Raw genomic sequence first — 25,986 nt, forward strand, 5'->3', positions numbered from 1 at the left:
AACTGACACAAGAAATTATGCTTGAAAAGGATTTGGGGTGAAGGGCTCACAGATGCAAGGCCAGCTTGTAGATCTGAGATCTCAGAAGTAGGTGACCGCTGTATGAGTGGAACATGTTTGGTGGAGCTGCTGCTCTGAAAATTGGTCTCTTGAGGGTGTGGGCAATTTTTAACAGATGACAGAGGGTGGTTTTTTTTTTTTTTTTGTATGGGAGATGCTGTGTCTCAGGAATACATTCTGTAATTTATAATCACTGGGTTGAGCCAGTCAGGTTTCTACTGAAGGATTTTTTCATCTCTTCATGGAAGTAACTCTGATATTTTATTATTCTTTACATTTTCCTGTTGTGAAGATATCTGTCATTAATAATATTCCATTGGACAAAATTTTTGCAGGAAGAAGTCTAAATATTTGCTAGTTAATGAAAATGGACTGGATGAATAAATGTTATGGGACTTAGTGGGTTAGAGTAGGGGGTCTTGTAGTATTTTGGTGAACAACTTTAAGGTATTTTCCAAAACATAATACCTTTTAGAAAAATGCTAAGAGGTTTAACTTCCCTTGGTCAGTCTTCTGTGTAAACTGCCAGTGACTGCTGGTCATTTTTTAATTGGGAAATACCATTGGGCCGTAGCAGTAGCTGGATGACTCTGTATCTGATCCAGAAAAGCTATAAAAAAAATTAACTGGCATCAAATTATTTTCTGAAACATTCTCTCACCAATGCTATAAATACATGCTGTAAGTACAAAAAGTTGGGCTATCCGAATGTACTAACAGCAAAACTGCTAGCTTTGGAAAACTGCAATTAATAGTACTGCTTCTCTAAACCCTGTACCTTTCCTATGAAAAAAAGTCTTTCTTAGCAATATAGAAGGAGGTACTTTGTAAATGAGATAGCAGAGATAAAACAGTCTTGCTGTAAACATTGTGTTTCACTGCTTTTTAATGTATCTATCTGCTTCATTGCCATTTGATGTCTAGTACTCAGTTTCAGCACAGAAAAAACAGCAGATCTGAAGAATTAGAAGCACGTTTTTCAGCTTTAGTCCTTTATCATTCATGGATAGTGACACAGAAATCCTGTTTGATTATAACTACCTTGTCTTCTGTGAGCAATATGACTTCTATTGAACAAAATTTTGTCTTTAACTTACACATTCTCTTAATTCTTTTGCAGTAGTGTATTATCTTCAAACTTTTTTGGGCCACATAGTGATTCTTTTGTCGGCTTTGCAAAGCCTTCTCATTTTACAGCTCTAAAAATATACTAACTGGGAACTAGGCAGTTGCTGTTAAAGACCAGCAGCAAAATTGTCCTCTTGTGAAGGGGAGCAGCCAGAAAATGGGCTGATTTTGATTGATTGTACCCAACAGCTTGGGGCTGCTCCGCAGTGCACCCATGATCCTGGTTCCCTGATTGTTCCCATCACGGAGCCGGCTGGATTGCAGCACAGCTTGCTCCTTGCTCGCACACCTCATTGTTCTGTTCAGGCAAACCAGGATATGTGGAGGAATGTTGTGCAGTTGGTCTCTTCCTGGCACTGAATTCAGTGTGGCTGGATACATGTAGGCCCAGAGTTAGGACACGCATCTCTTAAAAAATGGTGTGGGAATGGAGCAATCGAGTGAGATCTCCCCAGGTTTGGGGGACAAGGAAAAGTGGATTTGGAAAGTTCAGTGTCTGTGATTTGAAAATGGACATTTTCTGGGTCTCTGTTTAAGTTAGAAAAACAAACATGAAATAAAGTGAAAAGGTAGTTTTAAATAATTTGAATAAAACCATTTCTCTTTCTAAGGTAGAGGTGATTCAGTTCCTTGATATTTAGGAAGGTGTACTATTATTTATTAGTTCTCCAGTTGTGTATACTAGCTGTTAAGGAAACCACTTCATGTTAATATCTGGATGTCTAACTTAGCAAAATGTAAAAATGATGCAGCAGGTGGTTTTAAGAAAAAAGATTGAAGCCAAATGTTTACCTTACATCAGAGAAAAAAAGCTTTAAAAAGATAAAATTCCAGTGTTTTTATCTTGCAGTTCACATTAAAAATATTTATGACTTGCCTTTATTTACAGGGTTTTTAAAATTCTCTTACAGTGCCCTGTTCAAGTGGAGACAGGCTTTTATGGAGATCATCAAGGAAAGGGATCTTGGAAAAACAGAAAAGCAGACTACCAGGATCTAGACTGTTTACCTTACCCAGTGTCAACTGGAGCACGGCCTAAAACCGATGTAAGTAGCTACAGCATATTTACAACATTCTCTGACTCTCAGGTTCAGTAACCTCAAAATTTACTGTTTATCATTAAAATTGTCCTTGTGTTTCTTCAAAGTAATTTGTTCTGCAAATATTGCACTGTACAGAGGAGTTTGGTTTGCAAAAGAGGTACAGATAAAAGTTAAGTCAGTCTTTGGTGAGAGTCCAGGGCTGTGGGATTCATCCAATCTGACTTTAGATAACTCTAGTGAAGACTTCTACATCTGAACCAGTCACTTGGACTATCTTTATACTCAATGGAAAGAAATGGGCATTTCTAAAGAGTAATTAATCTCATCTGGAGGTTAGATGTAATGGATTCCAGGCATCAGATCGACTACTGCATCTTTTTCTTCATTGCTTATTTTAGAATTAATCTCTTAGGATTTTTAATTTGGCTGTTGATTAGGCCCAGTTCAGGGTGGATTCCACCCTGCATTCTCTGTAAGCAGAAGTGTTCAGCTCTGGAGGTTTAGTTAAGCCCTATTTCTAACCAATAATAGCAATATTTATTTTGGGGTTTTTTACAAGGTGATGCTGTAGTCTGCAATCGAAGTCTGTTAAAATCTGTCAGAGGGTTTTCTCAAAAGGCTTTGATTCACTTCCTCAATAGCTAAATGTAAGCTGTTTTAGGATGAGTGTCTTGATTCCAAAGTGCAGATGGTTTTACCCCTCAGTTTTAAATTACTTGGGTGCCAGCAGTGTCCATGATCATCACACAACATAAAAATGGCTGCACTGGATTGAATCAAAGGTACTTATAGTCTGGTATCCTTTCCTTGGCAGTGGCCAACGTTGGATGTTCAGGAAAGAAGTGTAAGAACAGGGTAAGCAGATAGTAAGCTATCTTAGCTTCCTTTGAGGTATTTGTCGTGCAGACGCATTGAAGCCAGACACTATATTGCAGTTTTGTAATTAATAGCCCCCAAGGTTCTTTTTTTGCCACTAGTTGTGTCTTTTGTATTCATTTGTTCTTCTGACACTCAAAGCATCTTGTAGCAATGAGTTCCAAAGTTTAATTGTGGAGTATGTGAAAAAACTTATTATAAACCGCCCCCCCCCCCCCCCCCGCTTATTATTAAAAAAAACCTTATTGTAAAAACCTATACTTATTTCTTGTTGTAAATTTGCTACTGGATAACTACTTTGCCTGTAAATTGTGTACTGTGAAAAACTGGATCTTAGGAATTTTGTAGGAGGTAGTGAATACCTGAGACTGGTTTTGGTTTTTTTTTTTTCAGTGTGTCTGACTGTAGTTACTGGTATTGAATTTTATCTGCCTGTTTATCTTATGCTCATTCAGCATCATGAAGTCCTTTTGCAGCAATTGTCAGTCAGTTTTTGTTCTTCTTAACCTCTGTCATTTAATATGATCAGAAAACTCTGTCCCTTTTTATTCCTCCATTTTCCAGATCATTTATGAATGTATTGAACAAATATCTGTGAGACTGTCAGGTAATACCCATCTACTGTAAAAGAAAGCAACCAATTATTCCTAACCTTTTTTTTTTTCCACTTTTAGTTAGCAATGAAAAGACATTTTTATTTCTTGACATCTTTTTTGGTTTTCCTCCTTGATGGCACAGTTTGAGTCTGATAGATAACTTCATCAGAAGCTTTTTGAAATGGAAGTACATTGTATCGGCCAAATCACCCATATCTACATGATCATTCAAAGAACTTGTCTAGATTAATGAAACATGGCCTCCAAAAGCCACACTTATGCTTGCCTCTTAGCCTGTGTTACTATCTGTGTGTTTATGCTGTTCTTAAGCATACTTTCTGCTAATTTTCTGCCATGCATATCAGTCCTACTAGCATCTCTTCCACAAATAGCTTCAGAGGCATTTTTGAATATTGTCATCACAGATGCCATCCTCTATTTCTGCGATCCCAAAGCCAATAGATTTTAGCGATAATTACACATTAAGTCAGTAGCTCAGCAGTTCTCTTTCTCCTAATGAGGTGCTTATTTCAAGTTATCTATACAATTTTGATTAAAACAAAATCTGTTATATTAAAGGTATCTTTAAAACTGTCATACTGTTCATCTACCAAAGAATGATATGTATGCCACCATACAAATTCTGTATTTCATTAAATGAGCCTACTCTTGTTCACTGAAATGGAAATTTGAAGGTGGGCTCCACTTGCTTACTAATTGAAAACATTACTGTCTTCCCACCAGCTATTCCCTTTCCTTAGAAAATAAATTTGCTGTTTTCCATTTCTGCAAAAGCATAAACATTTGTTCTGATTTGTTGCTTGTTCTAGTTGGAATAGTAGTAGAATTCAGTAGAAAGTAAGGTATTTGCCAACTTTATTTGGTTTTTTCCTGGGCCAAATGTTCAGGCATGTACAAGCATCATTGCTTAACTGCCTTCCCACTAGTACTATGTAAATATTTTTGAACTGATGTTGCAGTAATACTGTTGTTTGGCTAGAAGTGTGTAGGAGAGAAGACAGAAAGTAACTTCTGGGATTTTTTCTTTTAGAAGTCTACATTTCTCTTTTTGTTGAAATTCAGGAAATACTAGTACAATAAATAGCAGTTCTGTCAATCTGCATCAGTGCAGTACATGTGTCAAACGTTTGTAATACTGTAGTAACAGTAGTGTAATGCAGAAAGTACTACTGTTGCTTAGGGCACCTTCTAGTCTAGAAACCTACTGGAGGCACAATATTTCTTTAGAAATTACTGGGCTGCTTTTTGTATTTGCCAGTGCTTTAAATTAGGGATAAATGTTGAAACTGGATGTTTGCACATTTCATTCAGGAGAGTAGATAATTTTATTTCCTTCAAAATATATGTGCTGTACTTCAGGCAAATGCAAATAATGCCATGTCTAGCTTCAGGCATGCAGTCTGCATGAGTCTGTCATCTCTCTCCAATACCCAAATTTTCACTCCTTATTCCTTAAGATACAGACTTTTCTATATTTTTTTTTTTTAAAAGAGCATGCCAGAGTTACTTTTATTACAGTAAAGGTGGTAGATCCAAATGACAAAAGGCCTAATTCCTTCCGTGTCACACCCAGGTTGCACCTGTTTAACTCACATGATCCATGTGGTATAATACATGACTTGGGAGTAACACGGGGATAAATCAGACCCACTGTATTTTGATGAGCTAGTTTTTCTTCTCTTCAATTTTTTATGAGTCAGGAGGTCAAAAAGAGCTTATCTGTCTCCACTCCACAGGAGCTTATATACCCAGGCATTTAGAGAACCAAATACTCTGTAACTTACTGAGATTAGCAAATACAGCGGAGAAGACCAATGTTAGGAATAGCAGGGATGCTGTAATTCAGGAATAATGTGCAGAGAATTATGCAGGACACAGTTGTTCAATTCTTAGTACAAGGCCATGATGTTAGCTGCGCACTTTCATGGATACCAACTAGGCTGACAGCTTAAAAGGTGCAGCGAAGGTTTCTTTGGCAAACTTGTGTCACAGTAGGTATTCTGTTTATATGCCTTTAAAAGATGACTCATGCTTTTTACAACATTTTGATAGAATAATAGTGAAAGTCATGGTTTTAGGGCAATGATGTGTCATATCATGTTTCCCCTCCTTCCTGCTCCCCAAAAAGTTGCTTCACTGAAACATTATTTGTGAGGTACTAAAGGATATATGTACATAAAGTGGTAGGGAAGGCAGGTGCCTGAGAGATAAACAGCAAAGTTTCACCTGACAGATGCTGGCATTTGTAAGTCAGTGTCTTCATGGACTTCACATCATAGAGATTCCATTAATGGAGAGAAAAAAGCATTTCTGCAGTAAGATCCATCTCACCCTGAAGTCATCATCTGGATGTAGGTCACCTGCTAAAGTGCTTTGTGCCCGCACAGTGCTGATGTTGGTTGGTTGAGTATTTGAAGAGGCTGGAGTGACTGGCTGAGGCATAGGTGCTTAGAGCTGGGTGAGCTAAATCCCTCCCATGGCATATAAGTTGCGGTCTGGCATTTGATGGGCAGTGCCTGCCTCTCCATGCACCGAGCAGAGGAAACTGAGACCTGGATGGTCTAACTTACAAGTCTAATACCCAGTGGTGTGAAAACCCTCTAGCTCTTGCAGATAACACAATATCCTCTGCAGTATACACTCTGTGAATTAGAAAGGAAGCAAAACTTCATGTATTGGTTAGGCAGGCTTTTTCCTTTATCTGTGGTTAAGTCTGCTTTTATGTTTTCTTTTTACGTAGAATTGATGAGTACAATTTTGATTTCTCATGTTTTAGTTCCACAGATAGCTTGAGTTCATTAAACTGAGGGCTAAAATTAATCATTTTATAGGTTTTGGGCTTGTTTTAATGTGGATTCTCTGTTTGGTTCACTGCTCAGCCACATGAATATGTAGGCTGGTGCAAGAGAGGGTCAGAGTGGCTGGAGATGAGACAGGTTGAATTGCTTCTTTCAGCATTAGTGCCAGCTTCTGATAGCTTAAACTGTTTGTAGAACTATAGTTTATCTGTGCTAAGCCACTTGATTCAGAAAACGGGAAGCAAAACAGTGCCTTGTAACCCACATGACTGAAAAGTGTTTGTGATTCTTTTACGAAGATATTATTCTTTTCTTTTTCTGAGAAATACTATTCGATGCTATAAACAGTGTCTCAGAGTTTAGGTCAAAGGTTCCAGAGATGTCTGATATCTTCTGACACTGTTTAGAAATGTAAACCTAATAATACCGTAATCTATGACTATGATAGTCATTATCTCTCTGTAGGCAGTGTGATGCCTGCCTGACCCTTTGACATTGTTTGAGGCCAGCAAAATTAAAAGTAAAAACAGCTGAAGGAAAATCAGATTCATAGTGTTTCTCATGCACTACTTATTCAATATTGCTGCTCCTGGACCAGTGGGGATCAGAGACTATTCCATTAGTGAGCATGTGTGACAAGCGTTTTATCAAATAGCTGCCAACATCCAGTGCAGAAGGAAGTTATAATGTGACAACTCATAACCGTTTGTATTTCTACTAAGCACTTTTTCGGAATTCGAGGATCTTAAAGTATTTAAAAACTTAGGCTGATCCTTCAGTTCTCCATGAAATATGTAAGCAGAGTCTTCATTTTACATCTGAGATTAGAAGATAAGTGTACATAACCTGGCTCTGAAATAAGTTTCACACACTATCTAAATTTACCGATTCACGGTACAATTTACAGCAGCAGTTATGTCCATTATCTAGTAGGGTATGTTTCCCTAGGTGAAGATTAGGCAGATCATGCTTTACTCTGACCTTGCACCCCACTGACAAAGTTGATAGTAAAGCCCCGAGAAAACTCTGCAACCTCTGTGCAAAGATTTCTTACCTCAGAGAGCTCTCTGCCCATTCTGTTGTCGAGCCTCTTTGTACAACCCACAAAGTGTAAGAAGAAGAAATAAGAAGCCTAGACCTGAGTGAGGGAGACTTAGTGTTCGATGCTCCGTTTTCTCAAAGAAAGGGTGTGCTTGAAGACACAATTATTTGGCTTTGTTGGAGCTGAAGATTTCTGTCTATACTTCAGCTGCTTGTATGAGTAGCATAGTTCAGGCAGATAAGAGATCCAAAAGTCTCTGTAGAAATCAGGTCCTCATTGACTTTCTACAAGTCGTACTGGTTGGTTGCAGCATGGTCAACAGCGGAAACTATACATAATCCTAGGCCTGTGTTTTTGCCTCCAGACCGTCCTTCCTCATAGAGTGTTAACTCCAATTGTTCCCATTCTTCCAAAAACAAATTTCAAACTGTTAGTTAGTCATGTGAATTGCTTTCCTGTGTATCCTTAATGTTGATATTAATCATGTCAGCAAATTAGCTCTCCAGTATAGATGCAGGTAGCCTGAAACATCTTTGCACAATTTTTCTTCTTGCTTTCAGTACTTAATATGACCAGTATCCCACTGGAACGGAGGCATGGTGAAATAGTCGGGTAAAGTAACCCTCTCTGCTTCCAGCTGTACCCTGTTATGGTGGATTTTCTCGTCTCTGAACAGGATGGCTGCCTTTCCATTCCTCCCCTGCTCTGCCCACACGGTGAGGAGCTTAGCCTTCTCACTTAGGAGCACTACAGACTTGCAGGCCTTTCTGAGACGATCAAGTGCTCCTGAAAGACAGAATCTTCCCCACTTTGAGATGAACTAGTTTCTTGGTAGTAGAAGAATTCGTTGTCCCAGGAAAAGCCTGTACCAGCTCCAGGAAAAAACAAGGAGGCTAATAGGTAGTGAAGGGCAAATGGCTTCCTTCCTTCCTTCCCATTTTTAACAGCGAGAACTATATATTCCGATATAGATAACTAATACTCCAGGCTTTCTCATCCACTTTGTTCCCAGTGCACCTGACAGCACTCTGGCCAAAGTCTGCTCCGAGCAAGGAGTGGTTGCAAACATAAGAGCCCAGTGTAGCCCCTTCTCTTTTGCCTTTTGTCTTTATTCCCTCCTCCCATCAGTCAGCTCCTTCACACAAAGCTGTCTGTGAACCAGGCAACACCGTGCTTACACGTTACTCTGAAATCATGATGCCGTGATGAGTCTCAGAGAACAGGGGAAGCTCAGTGTAAATTTTAGCTTTGCTCAAAATAAATATTTTGTACCTGAATGGATAAACTTTCAGAAACTTCTGAAAGGAAAACTAGCAGATTAAAATCTCATCTAATACATCTTCTAAACAGTCCTAAATTCTGGGCCTAAATTCTCAGTCTGCCCATCTCTGCAGATCAGTGATACCTCAGTGGAAATAGGATCAGGCTTTGTGAATCAAGAAGATGTAAATATACCAAAGCAGCAAACGCTAAATCCGTCTCACAGCGCAGATTGAGTATCCGAGTAGCATTTGCAGGATTGATGCCAAAGACTGACTGTCTCAGGGGTTCTGTTCTGATGGTGGCAGGAGGCCCTGAATTAGAAAAGGTAGGTAAATAGTATACAGTTACTGTGTTTATCAGCACTGGCTAATAACAAACTGTTTCATTACACATTCTTACTGATTCTTATATTGAAAATTACCATAAAGAAAGAGGTCACAGAGCCAGTTGGTAGGCCACTGCCTTTTCATTTTAGAAATGGAATCTTGAGCTGTGGGTCCCTTGTAACAATGCTTAGAAATTTTAAACTGAAACTTGGCATTGCAGTGTTTATGTATGACAGGAAGAAATGCTATCACAGTGTTATGAAATCTTTTTTTTGAGGGAGGACAGGATTGTTACCTGTTAATTTTATTGCAGATTCTCCATGGAATTTTGCTTTTGCATTTATCTGATTAGAATTAAGAAGGGGTTGTTTTGTTTGGAGTTTACTTTCCTCCTTTTGTGTTTTAGCAGCTCTGTCTTCACTAGTACAAGAACTGACCAGAGAAACAGAAGTCTTCCCAAACACACACAGCCCAAAAAGTTTTTTCCAAATGTACACTTATAGATCATCTTATTTATTCTGATGTACCACATACCTTTTAAATGTTGTTCAAAGTATTTTAGTGAGGAGACTCCAACATCTTGCAGCATAACTATTCTGTATACAGATGGTTGGATAGTGGAGGGGTTCTTTTATTTCTTGGTGGTAGTAAACCTGAACTGCAGATGGACTGAAAAGTCCCTGTCTTCTGATGTAGCTATGTAGCAATTAATATTACCTTGAACTGTTACAGTTAAATCACTTGATCATGAAAATATTTATTTGATTTTAAATTACATTAATGGTATCCATTTTACACAGTATTTTGCATCAGATTTATTATTTTAATTTAGTTTTCAAAAGGATTATTTGAAGGCAAGGGACATGCTTTGTGTGTTTTTTTTAAAAAGCTCATCGAGTTATTTGTGTAAGAAAGGAAAGAGAGCTGCATTATCCTTATTCATAAAATGGCTTTGAGAAATAATTTACCAATAATTAATTATTCTTGGATGGATGTGGGCAAGATAATTTATGTGCATTTTTTGCATACAATGTAAAGTAAAATGGAAGTTTCCAGCTCATTCTGGAGTAAAGTTCATTTGATGTAGTTCAAAAGGTATAGGAAGTCCGAATCTGTATTGGGAGGAGACTAGAATTAATTATTTTTATTGCTTGGCATTACATGGGTATTTATGTAGTTTAAACTGATAACGTCTATTTATGTCTGTTTATGTTGTAAGAAAAGCTTTGAACAAGCGGTGACTGTGGGAGCAGTTTGGAAGTAGAGGTGACCGACCTCTGCAAGGGCAGCCAGCAGGACCTTCAGGGACGGCAATAGCAGCAGAGCAGCTGGGCTTGGTGGTGATTTCACTAAAATCCCATGAGCAGAAGCTGCCAGTGAAATATATTAAGTGAGCACTTTTCTGAGCCAGCCTGCCCCTGTCTTGTAATAACTGTCCCAAGCTCGCTCAGTGAGCCATTGAGGTCCAGCTATAATGACGAAATGTGAGCTGCAGGCTGGCATGGATTCATTAATATATATATATATCTCCCAAATTAATCCTACATATCCTACTTGGCTTTTATAGACATATTTATCATATGTAAACTGAAATACTCAATATTCTAGAATGACATTTGTTGTTATGTTAATTTTCAGATCTTCTAGCTGAGTTCTTTTGCAAAAACTATATACTGCAAGGTACCAATAATCTTAAATGCTGTTTTTTGTGTTTTATTTCTGATAACGCTGACTGTTTGCAGGAACACAGTCACATTTCATAACAGTGCAATCTTACTAATCATAGACACTAAAATTGCTGACTTGCATTTCAGCGTTAGTACACAGCCTCAGAAATGCATTGCTTTTCAAGGACAGACCAAAATGTCCTGACTCTTTGTCAGTAGATGTGGGATGCAAGCTGTCAAAATAAAAATCTCCATAAATAAGAGGCAACTGGGAACCATACCAGTAAATTATACAATGCATATGCAAATATAAAGAGAGGTAACCTTACTTCTCTACAGTTAACTTTATACTCAATTAAGTGCAAAAGGGAAACAATTTATCTCTCTTTTAGTCTGTTTGCATGTTTTATACCAGTAGCTGGGCTCGTGCTTTTAGATGCAACACCGTTTAATTAACTGGGTGACAGTACAGTTTTCTACTATGTTTTGTGTCAGCCACAGAAAAGAACAGGCAATAGAGTACACCAGCTCCCATGGGTGAGATTGGCAGGCATGTGCTGGATTGGACCCTAGCAGACTGACTGTTGTATTTTTGTTTGTGGGATTTGTTGAGCACTGTTTTCTTCAGGGAGGTATGTACAATCATAACCTTATCTGTCTACCTGTCTGTCAGGTTTTTGCTTACTCTTTTTCTGGTCCTGTGGTATATTTGTTACAACAGTGTGAAAAAAAAAAAAAGTGAATATGTTCTATGTGTATAGTTTTATCAAAGTCGTTTCTCTTTCAGTGTAGATATTACTCATTTTCACCATCTTGGCCCCTGTTTTGGGACTTCTGTCATTGTTATTCAGGCAGGGTTCTCTCAGCTACTTCGCATGTTGATCGGACGGCACACATGATTGAGCTGGAGCCTTTGACTTTTACAATAGTTGTTCATGGCAAGAGGAAAGCAGAGAGATTCAAACATTGCCAGTTAAAAATGTGTCCTGCCTGGACTGCAGAAGTGCTTGTGTGGTGCTTTGGAGCTTGGGTAGAGTCGGACCCCTAGTCCCACTTAAGCAGTGGTGCAAAGGTCTCTCATAATGCAAGCCTCCAGGCTCTTTGTGCTCTGGAGAGCTTGTAGACTGTTCTCTCCTATTTCCCACGCTAGGGAAGAAGGGACTTCAATCTGTAACAGACCAGAGACAGAGGCCAGCACAATGCATAGGGAGAGCATTTTTTATGCAAATTAATACAGCAAATTGTGCATCCTGTCTCTCTGTTAGAGATAATCCCTCTCAAGGTACGACTTTCTCTTGTGCTTCTGCTGGGAGAAGGCATCTTTGCCCAACTATCACCCCCTCGTCCTGGGATGTATGGTATCTCACAGTACTGAAATGGGATTATGCAGCCCTTTGTGTAAGTGACATGCACTAAAGCTGGTAGATGTGGGAATGCTCAGGATTCTGCTTGACTTGAGCAGCTTTCTCAGACAGCTCTATGTTTTTTTTTTCTCTCAGGTGTACCCAGTCATTTCCCAGGAATTTTCTTACAAGTTTCTGTAACTCCTTTTTCTCAAAAAAAAAAAAAAAAAAAAAAAAAAAAAAAAAAAAAAAAAAAAAAAGGAAGAAAAAAGAAAAAGAGCTATATGCGTATTTTATATATACATGTATATATGTATATATACACATTTTATATATATGTTTTTGAGGGACTTTAGGTTTTTTAACAGTATCTCTCTGTACGCAGGTAGCTTGCTGTATGGTTCTAGCAGCCAGTCCCCTGGGCACTGTTGCCTCCCTGAATTGTGTTTAAATAGCTTCTCCAGAAGCCTCTACAGTGCTTCAGCTCTTTTAGAGAGGGATCGTGCTACAGAGGACTTATTCCCCTATCCAGGATGGAGCCCATGCATGTGTCCTGTGGGAATCAGGGAGTACAGGGCAGTGGTAAGTGCCTGAGTCTCCTGTTGACCCAGAGTCATTAAAGCACATCCAGAACCAGACGAGGGGCAGGGCTTCTACACCCCATGCCTTAGACACAGTGTGAGAGCTCAGCTCCTCAGCAGCCTTCATCCTTGCTCTCATGGAGCTCCAGACCAAAAAGCTCTTTCCAACAAAACACATAGCAGGAGTGAGAAAGTGGGCTGATATTCTCCAGTGTTTCCATTTTGCCATTAATTTTTAGAGAAACCAGTTTTTCCTGTTCTGGACAGGAGAAAGTTCAGACGTGGAAGCCTTGCCGCTGTAATCGCGTGATGGGAAAACAGACAAAAGCTTCAGAAAATAAGTTCTTTCCTGTCATTTCTTGGTGTATGGAGGGAAGTACAACTTCAGAAAAATTTGCAGAAGGTTTCTATATAGCTACCATTCAGATGGCATTTTGGTAAATTCCCAGGACTGAACACAGTGATAAAGCAGTGATTTTGAGATGAATTGCTAGTTGTTAGATGAGGCCTGCTGATAATCCACAGAAGGGGGAAGGTCACACATTATTTGAAGCAGCCAAGTGTCATAATTATGACCTTCTTTAAATTGGCATTACATGGTTTATATATTGCAATGACCGATCACTTGGTACAAAACCAGAGTGCTCAGAAAATAAAAGTGCCTGAAGCTTCTGTATTGCAGAATGTCCTAATGCAAATTTTCAGAGGAGCCATTAAAGTAGAGCTTGAGAATGTTGTGCATTAGCTAGTATGCTGCAGATTGAACTGAAAATTTCCAGAGGTACAAGCATGTCTTAAAACTTGAGCTAACAAATGGGGTTTTGCATCTAGGACTGTGAATCGGGACTGAAACAGAGTTAGCACAGCCTCAGAGAGGAACTGGAACAACCTGTGATCTGAGACCTCAGGAGGACTTCTAAGTTATTCCCCTGTACCAAATCAGAATCATCTATACCTATGTCACCCTGACAAAACTTTGTCTAGCTTCTTTTTAAGACCCCCATTGACAGACTACAGAGCCTGTTCAGATGATATGTTTCAGTACCCCACATTAGAAAGTTTTACTATGCTTTCTTGCTGTAAAACGTCTTCTTGTGGTCATAATCAAGAAGTTATGTTCTTATTATTTCCCTTCTGCCTTCCTTCCTCAGGTCAATCTGATTTATCTAGCCTTTTCTTGTAGGTCGTGGTTTCCAGACTCCTTGTTCCATCTAGTGTGTTGACCTGCATGCTAAATGTTGATTTGAGCACATCCAGAGCTAGTTACATGTCTCACAGCTTTGTCTGGGGGGGGAAAAAAAAAGAGTTTTAGCAGTTGAGGCCATACCAGAATCTGGGCTCTTTGTAATGCACGTTCACTGATGAGTTGCATAGACACTGAAGTGGATAGCAGTATACTATCCTCCATAAGCCAGCCACCACCAGTACTAAGAAAAGAGAAAAACTAAGTAATTTGGACCTCAGAGGAGGATTGTACAGTGGTGGTGATGGCCCACCTAGGGATAACTGAAAGGGACTTTGGATGGAGGTAGACTTGCAAATTTGATGGTCTGTGTTGAAGAAATATGCAGTACTCTGGGTGTATAGAAATCCAAGAACTGAGTAAATCATTAACATTTTCTGTTGAAAGGAGGCCGCTTATTTCTCAGCACAAAGGCAAAGGCGTCATGAAAATCATGAAATGGAAGAGCAAAAGAGGAACAAAGAAGATAACCAGGCAGACAAATACCAGAGAACCTCTCTTTTGTTTCTTAGTGCTCACTTTCATCTTCTCCACGATCATGGTTGCAAAAGTTACGTGTTTCCTATTAACGGTATTAGTTCCTGTAGCCTGCATGTCCTTAGTCCTAGAATGTCCTAAGAAATGTGTTGTAGTTTCTTTATGTTAATTGACCAAACTTGATCCATGGTTGTGCCTACTATGCAAGGGATCTCTGTGCAGATAAATGTAAAATTCATCAAAACACAGTTACTGCCATACAGTGATTCCCAGGAGATCTGCAGCCTGATTCAGATTTCCTGCTAGCTTTATACCAGCGTAAGTGAAAAGGGAATCCTATTCTCTTTTAATTTCCCAGGCTGAATGCCTCCTTACTCCCTTCAGTAATTACAGCACAGCAGGAAGCTTTGTTGATGGCAGGCGCGTGGTATCTGGGAGCAATCTGAAATACCCCACAGCCAGAGGAGGATCAGATGTGGTCAGTGGGACAGAGACATGCAAGGACAGGCAGAAGCTGCAGGAAGCCTAACAAGTGACTCAGTAGGTGGCACTCTTCCCTCTGCATCAGCAGCAAGGTGAGGGACCAGCTCACATCAGCACCCAGCATCACTCTGCTGACACACCAGTTCAGGATGCAGTGTGAAATCCAAAGCCTTGACCTCTTTTCATCGCCTTTTTTTTTTTTTTTTTATGGAGTCGGCCTTGATTCATGTATAAAAATAGTTTACCAAAGGTTCTTGAAATTTCAGCTCAGATAATCTGCCTAATGAGATGTCTATCTATAGCCTCAGCTCTAAATTATTCTTCACCCCTTCTTCAGGCAGTGCAATCCTAACACAACCATGCTTTGATGTCAGACAGAACTGTCTGTCTAGACTAGTGGTGATTCTGGTCTGCACAGTCGGAGCATTTTGAGATGCAAATCCTTATATTCTTACAGACTGTTTTCTGATGAGTTGCACTGGCTTTTCAACCAGTCATTCAGTCTGTTCACAGAGTGAATTTAGTGAGAGCTTAGACAACTGATTTAAACTTGAAGTCTAATGCTGTATGAATGTATTCCACCTTTTTAATGAACCCTTTTTAAAAGGGAACCTGGTTTCGGTGATTAAGGGTGTCTTGTCCACCCCAGTCCTAGCCATCGTGGTGATACAAGGAAATAAAAAGTTTTGGCAATAAATGGTTGTAATGAGTTTTAATCCCCAAGCTGTACCCATACTAAAGCCTCAAGGACTTCTTGCCTGCTTTCTTTGGGTGTTATTTTCTGAATGCATATCTGGAGCTTCACCAAGTACTTGTCTTTGAGTCCTTGTTTCACAGCAGGGATTCAGCCCAGGGTCAGGACTCTCTGGTTCTGGGTTGACAGAAGTTTGCACAGTTATTGGTTTTGTTTAATTGAGGAGCCTCCTTTTGTCATAATCTCTTTGTGGGGTTTGGATGGTAGGTAGTACTGAGTCAAGTTATTGACCTTTCTGTCCACATGGAAAATTTTTATTAAGGTCTATCAGAAGTACTACCTTCTCTGATGATCATTCGTTTTTATATGCACCTCTTTGAGAGTGCTCCTTAGGACATTTAGCTTCTATGTACTTGTCATGCTCAATTGGGTGGCCTGTTCTTTTATACTGAGAGAGACTGATCTTGGTGCCGAACTGTCCAGCTGTGTATGCCTCTGTGACGTGGAGTTCCAGCTGCTGTGAACTGACTGAAATCTCATCAGCAAGAATAGCTTGTGCCTCTTGGAAAATCAGAATGTTTTCCTGCTCCCCACAGTCCTGGCTAGCCTACAGAGTACCTATGGCCCCTTCCTCTTGGCTGGCAAGTGTTTCACACACTTACTGTCCAGCAGCCTCCTGCAGTGCCATTCATTTGTACTTAGGATGTGGGAAAGCAGACTGTGGTGGGTTTTGTTGATTGTCCACACAGAGTACATTGGGACAATACCTTTTTTATGTTATAGCTCCTTTGGAATTGTGTGGCCAAGGTCCCTACCCAGTCACTGCATATGGGACAAGACTGAGCTTTAGTGGAGAGTCTTACAAAGGTGGTTGCAGAAGGACTGACCGACTCAATATTTTTCACAGTGGCTGTGGTGGTAGTGTCCAAGGAGTGTCCATCCCTGGTTTGGGTGGGCTTCCTGGGAGTGGTCTCAAAGGAAGTACTTCTGGTTCATTCACAGTGTAAGTAAGCATGATGTGATCTCATCTGAGAAGTAAATATTCATAATTCCCAGCAAATTTGAGATATAGCCCACCATGGCTGAAGTTCAAGGTGAATTTTTTTCACCATATCTGAGGTTCACAAAGTCAATGGTAGGTATGAATTCCATGGCTTAATGCATGTTCTTGGACTAAACTAAAAGCCTGCAGTAAGGACTAGAGAAGGTCCAGCCTCCCTGACAACAGAATCCTCTAGTTCAGTCTGGGAGTGGTGCGGGTGGTGGGTCGGCATTGATAGGAAGTGCGTGTGTATGGTAGACATGCTTATATCAGACAAGTCTGGTAGATCCATCCCCTGGTTGCACTGTCACAGGTGCTTCATTTTCTTCCAGTAAGAATTAGTTTTATGTAAGTACACAGAAGAACCATTACTATGCGTTTGTTTCACCTAGCAATACTAACAACTGGACAGTGAGGTTAGTTGGTTGACAGCAACTGTGAGTATGGCATTTATCAAACTGGGAGGGGTTTTTTCCCCCTAAGATATGTATTACTCTAAGATATTTAAAAAGTACGTTAAAAAGGTCCCCCTAGCTCTGGAATGAATTACTGGTATCAGACATTCTCCAGCTCTGAAGACCTCAGGGTCATCATGTGGGGAAAAAAAATTATGTACCATATGGCACGTCTACGCTATTCAGTAATTTGCAGAGAGTGTTTGCTGAAAACAAATTTTACAGCAAACCATGCTGTAAATTTTCTCTAGCTTTGAAAAATCACTGTGAAAGAAATAAGACGACAAAACACTGAAAGGTATAGCCTGCCCTGCTTCTTTGAATGTAGGTTGATCAGTGACTGTTTATATTCTTTTCATTGTACAAAAGCATTCAGCAGACCTTTTCAACTATAAATTCTAATGATGATCTTAGCATTTTAGTGTGGGGACCTGAAAGCATTCTGTAAACATGAATGAGTTCACATCTGGTGTTTCCTGATGGGCATTTCTGTAATAATACATTTCATCTGCCTCTGGAATTTTTGCATCCCCTGCTTTCTGTGTCAGGAGAAACATGGCCAAAGCAAAGAGGTGAATTGCAATATTTAGGTTTTCAGACCCAAGAAAGTCACTTCATGTTCTTCACTGTCTTCATTTTGCAGCTGGAAGGCAGAAGGGCAGAATGCAAATGATTGCCCAGCATCCCACATGAGGTCTCTTGCAGTACAGAAAGGATCAACTGGATTTTTTGATTTTCAGTCCTGCACTATCAGTCATGAGATTGTCTTCCCTGCTGTACAGAACTCTCTTGTATACTCCCATCAGTGCTTGCTTTGCTCCTTCCTACCTAGCCCAGAATATACAAAACATTCTTTGTAATACCGTTTACTCCTTCAGACTTACTACAGTAAGGCAAGTAAATCCTGAACCCTGCTGCCTGAGGCATTTGGGATACTGTTGACAGATGTCCCAGTAAAATTGGTGTAGTTGTACTTTTTAGTGACTCAGCATCCCAATAACATGGTTGACATCCAGTAGCTTCCCAGTTTACACCCTGCTCTGTCTGCAAAGGCTGCGTTTGCAAAGCAAGGTCTCTGGCAACTAAGAAGATAGCTCACTCAAGTGGAGCACACCGCTGAGGCGCTTAAGGGCAACAGTTCCCCTGGTTTCACTGAAAGGTACGCATTTGTCGTAGGCCTTTCAACACAGCAGATTCTGGGGCGTCCTGATTTCCAGTGTGTCTGGCAGTTCTCATTCAGTTGGATCAGCAGTTAATCTGCTGGAATTGCCTGTTTTTCTCTTTTTTTCTTCTTTTTTTGTTATTTTCATTCTCCAGAGTCTAAAAAAGGGAAAGTGCAAGCCTAAATGAGGCTGCTGGGACCCGCACATTTAGTTGCACAGATCAGCCATCTGCTTTGCATGCTATGCCTTCGCTCCTTGTTATACACTTATTATGGGAATATTTATTCTGTCAATAACTAGCTGTTTGCTCTTAATATGCTTCCATCTGCATATAAATTTGTTAAACCACTCCCCTTAGGCATATGAATGTTTGGCTTTCCCTTTAAGGTGGCTATAACTGTGCAATTATATTTACTATATCATCATCAGGATGTTCAGCTCCCCCATCCACTGCTGGATGTGCATGTGGAAGATGGGCTGGGAAAAGCAGTTTACGCAACGCCTCAGGTGCGAAAAAGGTTGAGTTTTAGAGTGACAGCTGGTAGAGCTGGAATCTGTGTAGGATTTTTGCAGGTCTTGGAGGTAACAATATGGTGAAAATAACTGGGGAGGAGCCATAGACGCCTCTAGGTATAAGTAAGGGCAGCGGATTGCTAGAAGTGATGAAATGGCCCTGTTGCATAGGGTGTGCTCCATACCTGGCAGATTTGCCTTCACTGAAACTCCCAGTGGGCTTTGAGGGGAGCTGTGTGAGGAGAAGACTCCTCATGGGCCTTCCTTCTGGGAGGATCCAGAACAAGACTGAGTTGCAGTTGAGGGTGGGAAAGACAGGTTCTGATTTCTGAATTATTTAACCTTTCTGCAGTTGTGTGGTTCATGCACAAGGAATAGAGAAGAGGAAAGAGCAAAGAAAGAAAAGATGGCTTGGGGATTTAGGGGTTGGTTTGTTTGCTGTCTTCTGGTTTTGTTTTGTGTTGCCCACAGAAAATGACAGAATAACATATTTTCTTACTAATTCTGCTCCTGCTAAATTCTCACTGAATCCTACGAGACAGGGCCAGATCCCCTAACAGTGTCCATCTTAGCATTTGGCACATGGTACCACTTTTCTTGACTAGCTTGAACTTTCAGGAATCATGTGCTTTTGAAAAGTAATTAGATTCTCCTTCTCATGCTAATCAATATTGGCAGCATTTTGTCTACAACAAACTTTATCCCACGAGCATGGGTGTTTTAAGTGCTTGCCAGAGACTGTTAGCTATCCCTGGGGAAATGATGTGTTCAGGCATATCTCACTTTAAATAATTTTTAAAGTAAACACTTTGCTTTGTCTTGCATATGAGTTATGACCCTAATGACTTCTGGTTCTGAGTTTCCTTTCTCAGCGTTTCCTCTCCCCAGACTTCTCCTGATGATAATGCTGCACCGTGTGGGAATGAGCCCAGGCTGCCTTTTATTCCTATGTATATACCTGACATTTTGCCAATGTGCTATTATGCTGCTTCTTATATTAAAAAATAATGCCTTGAATCTCGTGTTGTGAAGATCAAAACCCACTCTTCAGCAAGGTATATGGTAGACCAAATTCTCAATTACGGGGATAGAGATAGCTAGGCAGTAGGCACACAGGCTGTTAGGGGACGGATAGAGAAAGCATAAGGCACAGTGGCTTGCTGGAGGCAGTTCAGTCCCTGCAGAAGCACGATGAGTTCCAGCAGGCTTTGGCACAAAATTGCAAGAGCTTTGAAGAATGCAGCAACTCTACTGATGCCTGTGGTGAAGGCATCTATTTTCCCTGTTTAGCCCACCTTATGCAAGGAACTTTTGATGAACTTTGTCTATTGAAAGCCAAAAGATTGACCAGGGAATTTCAGGCATAATGGCTTTTATTGTTGAAGACTGTCTTCCTTTTTTTTTTTTTTTTTTTCCTCCCAAGAAGATGTTGATTAGAGCTGTGGCTTGTTTGTTCTGTTTGATTCATGGCTTCTGAGTGAGTATCTTGACATTATATGACATCCTATCATTAACTGGTTCTCTGAGTGTTTTGCAAATCACTGCTGCATTATAGGCTCACTGTTGGGACCAATAATTTAAGACATATGCTTACAACTTAAAATTGCTTTGTTCATAATGGGAAAGCAGGCAAAATTGTGGCTACTTGAATATTTGAGAACGGTGTTGTGAACACTGTGCAAAGAAAAGCTGTAGTTCTAGTCCTGCAGGTCTGGAGATACATTTGTTCCCATGGAGGTCAGCAGGAGTCCTTCTACAGGAATTTCTTCAAGACCTCAGAGCACGGTGCCTGGGGGGAATTTCAGCAGCACCAGAAACACCTAGACCATTCGTTCCCAACTTTTAGATAATTGACCCCTCACTGGAGAATATTGATAATGTGTCTTGTTGTTTCAGCTCTTCACAAAAATCTCTCTCAGGTCTACTGTACCTCTTCTTTATCATCTTTCTTGCTCCATGATTGCCATCATATGCATCCTGCCTCCTTACTTCTCCATTGCCAGCTTTGCTGACAGATCCAGGACTGAGAGTGAGGTTACAAACCTGACTTTATCTGGCTAACGTCACCCAGGGCCATTGGGGTGTCTCTGCACCCTGCTCTCATGTGATTCTGATGTAGGAATACATAACACAGACATCCAAGTTGGCTTTGCATGGATCTGTACAGATTTGACAGAGCTTGTTCATTCCCTCTCCGTGCTTCATCTGTGACATGCTCATGGGTCACCACTGAGATCCACCTCATCTGTCAGAAAACTTGGAACTCCATTGCAAATGATTTTATAGACATGGAGTCAGTTTAGTCACAGTGGAAAATAATTTATTTCTCTGTAGTTATGTGCTGTTTCAGACAAATAATAAATTGCAGAACAATTAGAAAGAATTTGCTGGCAGGTAGAAAAAAAAGTTAATTTGTGTGCAAGTCGACAGTAAAAATGTAGTTTAAGTAGGCTGCATTTTCTTTGGATACATGTACCTCAGCATAAGAATTTCATTTATAACACTTGATATAAATAGTATGATAACACTTCACAGAAGCTGCCCTTATCAGGGGAATTCCAACTTCTTACAGAGGCTGAAGCATACTGGTTGTCATGCCATCCTTGTAAATATTTTATGTTGGCTTAAGACTCAAGGGCAGACATCTATTTTTACTTAGTGTTTGTGAAGAACTATGAACCTAAAAAGCTTTTGGTATAAAACATTTAGCGGTAGCAAAGTCAGTTCAAAGCTGTCTCCGGAAACAGAAATTGTGATGCAGCTTTTTTGTTTGTTTTTATATTATAGTTAATGTTTGCTATACTTCTCTAGTAAACATGTCTGTAATATATAGTTGTACCAAACAACAACATCCATTCAGCGAAGTAGCTTGGAAGTCAGTGTTCAGAAAGCATAGCCTACCTTTCCTCTTAAAGCAACTGCCTTGTATTGACATCTTCAGCACTAACTTGCTTTTTTTTTTTTTTTTTTTTAAGGCAGCTATAGCCTAGTATTGCCCACCTGCCAAAATAATGAGACTTGTAGACTGGCAAAGACAGCTCGTTATTAACGTGCATCCTATATTGTCTGGTGTCCCAACAAGCTTTCCTGGATATCTGATCGATTTTCAAAGAAATTACATAAAACTTCTATTTGGGACATAATCTGAGGTTCTTAAAACCACAAAAAGATATCATGTGCTCTTGATTAAAATGAGAAAGTTTGAGAGCTAAAGACTTTTACTGTGCAGATAACCAGTATAAATGTTGAGGTGCCTGAGCCACATTGCCTGCTAACACAGACTCCTCAGCTGCATCCATGCATTTGGAAACAGGGCAGAGAGATTCAGTCATTCAGACACTTTTAAAAAAATTTAGCCAGCATTAATATTTATTTTAGAGTTCAGATTTCAATAACTTAATGCTCTTCTGTGTTTCCCTGGCAGACTCTCAAAAGCCAGGCACATTACCAGCTTGAGTGGCCATACCTACTTGTCGGCTTCTGCCTCCGTTAGCGCAGGGCTTGACTGGGTGCTGATTTGCAAGGCCGGCGTGTGACATCATTACTAATTAAGTTTGAATACAGAGCTATGTTTGAGAGCCAAAGGAAGTGCAGGAAGGAAGCTGAGTGTCAGTGAGTCATGTCATATGAATGCATGGCAAGCAGTTATTGATAACATACAGCCAAACCACACTGTTGATTTTGGAAGATTTGGCATGGGAACTAAAAGCAGCATCCTGACCTCAGTTGCAATTTGTTTGTATTTAGATTTCCAATAATGCTAGTTTGGTTTTTTGGAAGAATTGTTTCTTTTCAGATGCTCTGCCTTTATTTATCTCACAGTTCTTGCTAGAATAAGGACCCTTAGGGACTTGAACGTTTATCTGTGTGAACACAGCATCAGCATTTTTCTGAAGACTGTCTCCCATTTTCTGTGTGAAGGAAAAATGTCTCTTTAGTGGCAGGCACCCTGCCTTGTAATTTCCGTTGTGTGAGCTTGGACATCTGTGCGATTATCTTCTGGGAACACTTGCAGCTTGACACACATGCATCTAGTCTAGCTATTTTTAATCACTGCTTTTCAAGTGTCTGTAGTGAATTTGGTGACATGAATGGGATTAGTGTTTTCCAAATTTGAGTCCTTTGGTATTTGCTTTTTGTAGTCCCTCAACCCCGCTAAAATCTCAAAGTATCGTAAAGGTTAATGACTTCCAACTGGCCAGGAAACTTCATTATAAGGCTTGAAAATATTACAGTGCCCACAGAATTGGAATGCAAAGCTGCATTTGAAGATTATAAGAAATATCTAATTTCTGTGTTGTGTAGCCATACTTATATAGGAACATATCATACTGGGAACCAGGTAATCTTTAAACTTTTAAAAAGTTATTTTTAAACTAAAATATGATCGTATATGTGTTTTGGCTTAATTTATAGGAAAGGTGATAGTTCTGTACTGGCAACAGTTACTATGGCAGTGGTTCATCTTGCTGGAGAGTTATCCTGGTGGTACTTTCATTTTACTCTCTGGGACAAAACTGATCCCAGATAACAATCTTTTCCTTACCTGTCCCTTTCTGTCACAGCTCCAGGGACTATACCTTTACTGCTTACCTTATTGCAAGGAAAACTTCTGTGCCATGTCTCCCATTGTCAGTGTGTGAAGTAGTTGTAAAACAAGACCTGAAAAGTAATGACCCATTTCAGATCTCAGATCTCTGACTCCTATTCCAATCAGTGAAAGACACTTGAAAAAACACAGCACAGTATTTGGACTCGTGAAACAGTATTTTAAGTGAGGTTACAGATGTAAAATTCAAGGATGGTATAAATCTCGTTGTATTGATCAAGTCATGAAGAATACCTCATCTTACAAGTTTATTTAAAACTGGTTATTTGAAGGTTAATAGAGTAAGAGACAAAAAACGCTTTAAGGGATTCCTGTAAACTATATACTTCATTTCCTTGGCCACAGTGTAGTATCAGGTAGATCTATGCCACTTCTGAGAGATGTTTGTTTACTCTGTTCTTGAAGACCTCTGATGATGGAGACCCCATAACCTCACTGGGCAACCAGTCCTTCACTATATTTTTAACATTAGAAAGTTTATTCTTTAAAATTTTCTTGCACATTAAATTCGTTTCCTCTTGTTCTCCTCAGATGTGGAAAAAAGATTATTTTTTTCTCTTTATGGCATATGTTTGAAAACTGCTCTTGTTTCAGCCCTCTCTTTTCTAAATTAACAATCCTACTTCCATCAAATTTTCCTTACAATTCACATTTTCTAGATCTGTGATCATTTTTTGTTTCTGTCCTCTGGTCCACGCTCTTTTTGACATGCATCGCCCAATGCATTGCTTCAAGTGAATGCAGTTCAGCAGAAATCATGCGGAAGTTCATGGAGCTTTATCTGATGCTGGAGATTGATAACTCACAAAAGTAATCCCTCCAGATTCAGCAGAGCCACTGAGCTAAATGCTTCTCAGTGTGAGAAAGGAGTGCAGTCTTGCCGCTCAGATCTCCCAAACGTTACTGCAGAGATCATTTTCCTTATCCGTCACTTCAGCCATATTCTTCTTGCATTCCTCAAGCCATGCCTCCACTTTTTGCTGTATCGAATATAAGGTCTTTATTTTCACTTGCAACTTCTTTAACAGCCTATTCTTTTCTTACCATATTCTCTTCTTAGCACACTCCCACACCTTCCATCTCTCCATTCCCAAATCCCCGAATTCCTATATTTAAGGAAGTTCTTTTGTGATTTGTCTTACTTGGGGCCTCATGCTTTAGGAAAATTCTTTGTGAACAGCCAGGGCTCAGCAACAGTCTTCCTTTTAAAACCTTCTTAAAAGTCTGTTTCTGAAAAACCTGGTGGGAGTTGGGCCACTTGTGCGCTGCACACAGTAGTGTGCCAACCCAGCACAGTTGTGCTGATTCTTTGTTCTTTCCTATTTACACGCTGCTGTCTAATGTCTCTTTTACATTTACAAGGAAAGCTTTTTGGAATATAGGGCATCTTTTACGTGTCAAATGAGAAGTACTTCACACAATAGTTTTGCCTGTACTTAATATGATAATACATTAGTATTAATATAACATATTAATATAACAATACTGGTGAATGTGCTAGAGAGATATGGCCCTATGCAGAGCCTGCTGTTCATTGTGCAAGGAGCCAAATATTTCAGAGACAACTCTTATATCCTCATGTATTTTTTTCCAACCCATAGAATTATTCTTTAATAGCATTTCCACAAGAGAGCAAGGTGAGCCAAGGCCCGGTCATTACAGAGGTTTTTCCATGTAATTGAGTGCTTCAAGAAAATGTTATGAAAGATTATCTTGGCAAAAGATGTAAATGTGAAGAGCAGCTGGTAATCCCATGAAGATCCTGCTCGTCTATAAATTAATACATGCCACTGGGGATACTGACAATTTGTCTTGGAAGTGAAAGGGTTGAGAAAAGATTTTGGCACTCCATCAGCAAAAGATATGACACTCATAAAAGCAGAACTATATTTATGACATAGTACAATGGTTAATTGGCTTGGGATATATTTATATTAATATGAAATCCAGCATCTATTTCTGATATCTTTGTGTGTGTGTAAAAATGGAATTGCATTCCATTGGGAGAGAGAGAAAACTTCCTTTGTTATCTTATCAGAAGAACACAGCTCCTACCATAAGAGCTCAGTAAAACATTTTTGCAATTTTGTGGGGTTCTTCATTGAACAAATGGTTTTCTCACAGTCCTCCTCCTCCACTGCCTTAGTTTTACAGCATAATGAAAACAAGATGCAGCAAACTGTAACTGAGCTAGGATCAGAAGAACAGTTTTAGCGGGGTAATAGCTGAATACATAGCTTAACAGTTACATAACTGGAAGGAAGGCCAGGAGACATAAATGTTCCTCATTTATACATGCACATAGATGCAAAGAAAGTATGGTTGCTAAACATGCCATTGATGACATAAATATGTGTGTGGATAAATAAATAAGATAATCAGACATCCAGAAAACTAGACTTGCTTTATGTAGTGAAATTAAACATAGATTTGTTGGAAGTAGCTAGTGTGAAGTAAATATAAGCAGAACTTGAATGCATCGAGCTGGAAGTCCCAAACTTGCTTTCCCTGTGACTATCAGCAGTGACAGATGCCACCAGTGGCAACAGCAGCGCTCGCTCCA

The 25,986-nt window shown here is 39.7% G+C and overlaps 1 protein-coding gene across 1 annotated transcript in view; it reads left to right on the plus strand.

The window, feature by feature from the left end:
* The window catches only part of STARD13 (StAR related lipid transfer domain containing 13), a 257,049-nt gene that overhangs the window by 36,484 nt on the left and 194,579 nt on the right, over window positions 1-25,986 (plus strand). The window contains exon 3 of the mRNA XM_075705369.1: window positions 2,100-2,234. Coding sequence (XP_075561484.1) covers window positions 2,100-2,234 — 135 coding nt within the window. The remainder of the gene's footprint in view (window positions 1-2,099; window positions 2,235-25,986) is intronic.

The sequence above is a fragment of the Pelecanus crispus genome, chromosome 1 (genome assembly GCF_030463565.1).
Source record: "Pelecanus crispus isolate bPelCri1 chromosome 1, bPelCri1.pri, whole genome shotgun sequence".
In the NCBI taxonomy this organism is placed as follows: domain Eukaryota; kingdom Metazoa; phylum Chordata; class Aves; order Pelecaniformes; family Pelecanidae; genus Pelecanus; species Pelecanus crispus.